This window comes from Dipodomys ordii, unplaced genomic scaffold, assembly GCF_000151885.1.
Source record: "Dipodomys ordii isolate 6190 unplaced genomic scaffold, Dord_2.0 Scaffold54, whole genome shotgun sequence".
In the NCBI taxonomy this organism is placed as follows: Eukaryota; Metazoa; Chordata; class Mammalia; order Rodentia; family Heteromyidae; genus Dipodomys; species Dipodomys ordii.
In genome coordinates, this window is record NW_012267270.1 from 5,301,879 (window position 1) to 5,307,433 (window position 5,555).

The 5,555-nt window shown below is 61.2% G+C and overlaps 1 protein-coding gene across 1 annotated transcript in view; it reads left to right on the forward strand.

Annotated features, from left to right (window-relative positions):
• The first annotated feature begins 1,302 nt into the window (after positions 1-1,302).
• Positions 1,303-5,555, forward strand: part of Cdc42bpg (CDC42 binding protein kinase gamma (DMPK-like)) — a 20,170-nt gene continuing 15,917 nt past the window's right edge. The window contains exons 1-5 of the mRNA XM_013021187.1: positions 1,303-1,552; positions 3,942-4,033; positions 4,126-4,209; positions 4,824-4,919; positions 5,160-5,308. Coding sequence (XP_012876641.1) covers positions 1,393-1,552; positions 3,942-4,033; positions 4,126-4,209; positions 4,824-4,919; positions 5,160-5,308 — 581 coding nt within the window. The 5' untranslated portion in view covers positions 1,303-1,392. The remainder of the gene's footprint in view (positions 1,553-3,941; positions 4,034-4,125; positions 4,210-4,823; positions 4,920-5,159; positions 5,309-5,555) is intronic.

A 5,555-nucleotide genomic window follows, 5' to 3' on the forward strand; every position in this document is an offset into this window, starting at 1 on the left:
AGGTGAGAGCCTGGAGGGCGACTTGTAACCTTCCAAGCTCCTGCCCTCGCCCTCCCTGAACATGAACACCAGTTGGCAGTGTTGAGGACTCTCAGATCTGAGTTTGAATCCTGGCTCTTGTTCTCCGCTGACAGAGGAGAAACATCCCTGGGCCAGGGTCTCCGCTATCGGGGGAGATCTATCCTTCTGAGAAACACCCTCGATTGCTGCCGGGAGGTGCCCAGCTCCGCTCTGCAATCCTTCAGCGTGGCTTTTCTCACCCCGGGGAACCTGACCCTGGTCCCTAGCCAGGAACTCCCAGACCACTGTCGGGTCTTTTAATGAGAGAATGCTGTCTGAAGCCATTAAAACGCCCCTCCTTTGATCTCTCCTTTTGGATGGACTCACAGTTCCGCGGCATCGGGTCCAGCCCGGCGTCGAGTCCAGTCCAGCTGCACACAGCTGGGCAGAAATCAGAAATATCACTGGACGGAGCCAGTCCCTCCCCTCCCCTCCCCCTGCCTCTCTCGCCCTCCACATTCCAGGTCGGGGCCCCGCAGCCCTGATCCCGCTGAAAACCTTTCGAATGTCTGCATCCCCTCCTAGGGTCTGGCTGAGGGTCCCCTCCCCGCTTCAGTTCCCCTGGGTCCTCAGTGCTAGGTGGGTGTGCCCATCCCTACCCCACCTGTCTCCAGGGTAGCCACAACGAAGCAAAAAGTGAGACCGATCATAAACTTTTTGGGAGGAGGGGGAAGGGGGGGGGAGGAAGGCGTGTTGCCAAGCCCGGCGGGCGGACCCGGGAAGGGGAGAACTACAAATCCCATCCGGCTCTGGGGCCCGGGCCGGCCCCAGCCCCCTCTCCCTGGGCCCCAAGGAGAGGCGGCGCGGGGACGCGAGGGGAGTTGTAGTTGTCCTACCTAGATCAGACCAGGTGAGAGTCCAGGCCTGGCTGAGCCCGGGACGCACACGGATTTGGAGGGGGGGAGGTCTTTCGCGACCCCAAGGGATCCCCCCTCCCCTTCCACCCGGGCTCGTCCCGCCCCACCCAGGAGTTACTCTTCGCGGCCCGCCCCGCCACTTCCTGGCCGGAGTCGGCCCCGCCTCCGCGCGCCTCCGCCCGCCCACCTCCACTCTCAGCCGAGGCTCCCATTGGCCGGCGCGCACCTGCCCGTCCGTCTGGGGGCGGCGCAGAGGGCGGGGCGCGGCGCCCAGGTGAGGGCGCGCAGGCGGCGGCGGAGGAAGGTGACAGCGGGGAGGGCGGGAGGGTGGGGGGAAACCGCGCTGACGAAGCTGAGGAACCGCGGACGGACGGGCGGACGGACGTGAGGACGGACCGACCGACCGACCGACGATCGACAGGCGGGAATGTGGACGACCTGGCTCTAGCCCGGGCGCAGGGCTCCAGCCGCAGCCATGGAGCAGCGGCTTCGCGCGCTGGAGCAGCTGGTGCGGGGCGAGGCCGGCGGCGGCCCGGGACTCGACGGCCTCCTGGATCTGCTGCTGGGGCTGCACCACGAACTCAGCAGCGCCCCCCTGCGCCGGGATCGCAACGTGGCGCAGTTTCTGAGCTGGGGTGAGTAGCCTGGACAGCTAGGGGAGGGGGGCCTGCGGGAGCCCTGCGCGACCCACTCCACGCCCTCCCACAGGGACGCGCACCCCGGGGACGCCCCTCGAAGGCAAACCCCCAGCTGGCCCTGGCACGTGCCACCGGACCCCTGTGCACACTCACCTGCACTCCTCACTCACACAGGCTCGCTCCCTCTGCCAACCCCGCATCCAGCACACAACACACCACTCGCGTACACGCACACCAATTTACTCCCTGTTGGAAACCCTGTCTACCCCTGTACACATCCCCCGCCACATCACACGCAGGATTTTTCCGTCACACCTCATACCCCAGGCAGAACACGCAACCACGCACGCAGATGCCGTGCACCTCCCACAAACACAAACTTTCTTACTCTCCTTCGTTCCTTATGGACTCGGCAAAGGGGCCCAAGGAGCCCCACAGCTCTGCCAAACACACCAATCCGTGGGTTTGGACATTTGCAGACACTCCCCAGCGTCCTGTACACAAGTCTGCCACAGACTGAAGCCGGTCCCCCAGGGCTGGGGCAGGGGGCCTGACTGGAGATGGGTCTTCACCCCTTCCTGGTTGACTCATCGGAATCACTGGGAGTGGCTGTCTAGGGTGACCCTGAACCCCGTGTGGGCACAGGCGCCAGCGCAAGGGTTCCCTGGTCAACACCTGGCAGGGCCGTGGGGGGAGGGCATGGGGATCAGGCCTGAAGGGTGGGGTGAGCGGGATGTTTGCCCAGTGGGCAACTAGCGTTCCTGGCGCTCCAGAGCTATGGGCAGGCACAAGGCTCAGCCTGGCACCGTTGGGGGCCTGCCCTTCCTCCCTGCCACTTGTATGTGGGGGGAGGGCAGTTAGAGAGCTCCTGTTGCCTGCCTGTTTCCCCGAAAGTTTCGAATGTTTTGTGTGTGTGTGACTGTTGTCATCACCCACCCACCCACCCCGTGACACCCACGCCCACATGTGTGTGTGTGTTTGGACACACACATGTTCTGTTCCTCCCTGCCTGCCTCCAGCACCTCTGCCTGGGACCCCAGCATAGGGGCCCGTCTGTTGACATCTCCCGAGGTAACTCTAAGGGCGTGACTCACTCCTCTTGCCCCAACTTGTCCTTGCTCCTGCCCAGAGCCCCCATTCCCCCTGGCCAGGCAGCGGGGAGTGGGCATCTTGTCTAAAGCATTTGGGTCCTCCTACTTCTGGGTCCTGGGCTTTGACCCATGTGGCTGGTGGGTCGCCAGTCTGGCATTGGCTCCCCCTTGAAGCCTGTGCCTGGCTGTTCCTCCCCAGCTCCATGGGCAGACTTGGGAAAGAGACAATTAATTTCTGTAATGAGGTTTCCACACCGCCCCCGCTGCGGGGGCTCTGCCTGATAAACCTGTGGAGCAGCTCTCTGTCCCACCCACAGGCCCGCCCAGCTGGCAAGGAGTTTACCTCCTGGCAGGGGGAAACTGAGGCAACGCACCAGACCACAATTGCTCCCAATGCAAACTGGGCATTCCTGCCTACCTCAGCTCCCAAGACCCACTCTGTCCCCCTGGCCTGTGGCTACTCTAGACCTGGGGAGGGGCTGGGAGGGGCTGGAGAGGCCCTTTGTCCAGGAAGGGCCAGGCAAAAGCCCCATCCAGAGAGGAAGGCAGGGTTGAGCGGCAGCACTCTCAGCCCTGAAGGGAATCCTGAGTGCTCACACCTTCAGGTGCTGCTGGCATTGGCCACCAGGGAAAGGTTTTCTGGCCCTGTTTTTTGAGTCTTGTGAGTACCTGGGCAGACTGGTATCTGTGCCTCCAGACCCAGGGGGCCCTATTTAGGGAGCGCAGAGCCTGTCTCCCCAGAGCCCTGCAGAGTTGCTCTTCTCCCTGCCTTCTGGGCTGCCCCAAGCCTTACCTCCAGCCAGGATCCTCGGTGTCTTTGGGGTCCCCAGACGCAGGCCCACAACTCCTAAATGGCAGAGAAGCCTCTCTGGGGACAAGGAATGTCACCCGCCCAGTTCCCCAAGACAGGCCCTGGCCTGGCCCTGTTAGGGGCCTAGAGCTGTGAGCTACAGGTGGGAAAGGTATCCTCATAGTCCCCAGGGTGGCCTGGCCAGCCAGGCCCAGGCCCCAGGATGTCGAGGTCCCATCATCCTCTGGGCTAGAAGCCTCCTAGAGACTGGGGAGCCAGGGAGAGCTGGGTGATTCCAGTGATCCTGAGCTAGGACCCTTAACTTCTGTGAGTCCTGATCATGGCTGAGCAGGTTCCAGCTCCTATCAGCCCCTTGGCTGGGCTGTCCCTGGGGACATCCCTGTCCAGAACTCCTGGGAGTCACAGCTCCTGCTTTTCCAAGGAGAGGTTACTGGGACCCTCCTAAGTATATACACTGAACCCCACTCTGTCCCCTTCCCAACAGCCAGTCCCTTTGTAACGAAAGTAAAGGAGCTACGTCTGCAGAGAGATGACTTTGAGATCTTGAAGGTGATTGGCCGTGGGGCCTTTGGAGAGGTGAGCAAAGTGTCTGGGGTGGGGAGGGGGCCGCGGGAAGAGGGGGCTTTTGCCTGGCCTGGACTGACCACAGTTCCTTCCTGTGGCCTCAGGTTGCTGTGGTGAGACAGAGGGACAGTGGGCAGATTTTTGCCATGAAAATGCTGCACAAGTGGGAGATGCTGAAGAGGGCGGAGGTCAGTGTGGGACTCAATCTGGTGGGTCTTGGGCACCCTGCAAAGGGCACAGAGGGTATGTGCTGCCAGCCAGACCTGTGGGGATGCCCAGGGGAAGTAGTGGTATATGGGACCTAGGCAGGCATAGGATGCCATCCTATTCACCCAGCTCTTATTCCTTCCTTGGAACAAACCTTTTTTTTGGGGGGGGGAGTGCTTGAATTCTGGGCTTGGGCACTGTTCCTGAGCTCTTCATCTCAAGGCTAGTGCTCTACCACTTGAGCCACAGCACCACTTCCAGTTTTCTGAGTGGTTTATTGGAGATAACAGTCTCAAGGACTTTCCTGCCCTGGCTGGCTTTGAACCGTGATCCTCAGATCTCAGCAGGCATAAGCCACCAGCGCCCGGCTGGAACAAACTTTTCTAAGAGCAAGTGGAGTTGTTCCCATTTTCTCAATGGAAACACTGAGGCTCAGAACCGTGAAACATGGGCTCATCCAAGGCCAAGCCAGGGTGGTACAGAGTTATACCCTTAATCAAAGCATCTAGGCCTGAGTCCTACTCCATCTTGTTTGGAGGAGTTGGGGTTCCTAGCTCTGACCCCATTCCACCCCTGCTCCCCAAACCTGTTGCAGACAGCCTGTTTCCGGGAGGAGCGGGACGTTCTGGTGAAGGGGAACGGCCACTGGGTGACGGCTCTGCACTATGCCTTCCAAGATGAAGAGTACTTGGTGAGGAGAGTGGAGGTGGGGCGAGGCACTGGCCTAGGGACAGAGGAGGCCTTCACAGGTAGGGGCTCTGAGTCCAGCCCAGACCTGGAGCTTCTGGACCTGGAGCCTCCTGTCTACGCCCCAGCTGGGAGCTGTCTGGAGATAACCACCCTGTCTTGCCAGAATCCTACGGGTCTGGTGTGAGGTGGACAGGTGCCCCTTCTCCCAGAGTGATCCCTAACCCTACTCACTGCCCTCCAGTACCTGGTGATGGACTACTACGCTGGAGGGGACCTCCTCACACTGCTGAGCCGCTTTGAGGACCGCCTCCCACCCGACCTGGCCCAGTTCTACCTGGCTGAGATGGTGCTGGCCATCCACTCCCTGCACCAGCTGGGCTATGTCCACAGGTGGGGCGCCCATCCCCCTGCCGGACAGCCCTGGCTACTCCTCAGGGAATGCACAGTGTTTTCTGTACACTTGCCTTGTGCTCCCTTGCCACGTGGGGTACTTCCTTTGATTCTCCCTCCCAAAACCACTGGGGGCCACCAGTGGTCCCATTTTACAGTTGAGGAGGTCAAAGATAAGCCTGGCTAAGTTGACTCAAGATGACCCAGCTAGGGCTGGGAAGGTGGCTCAGTGGTAGAGCGCTTGCCT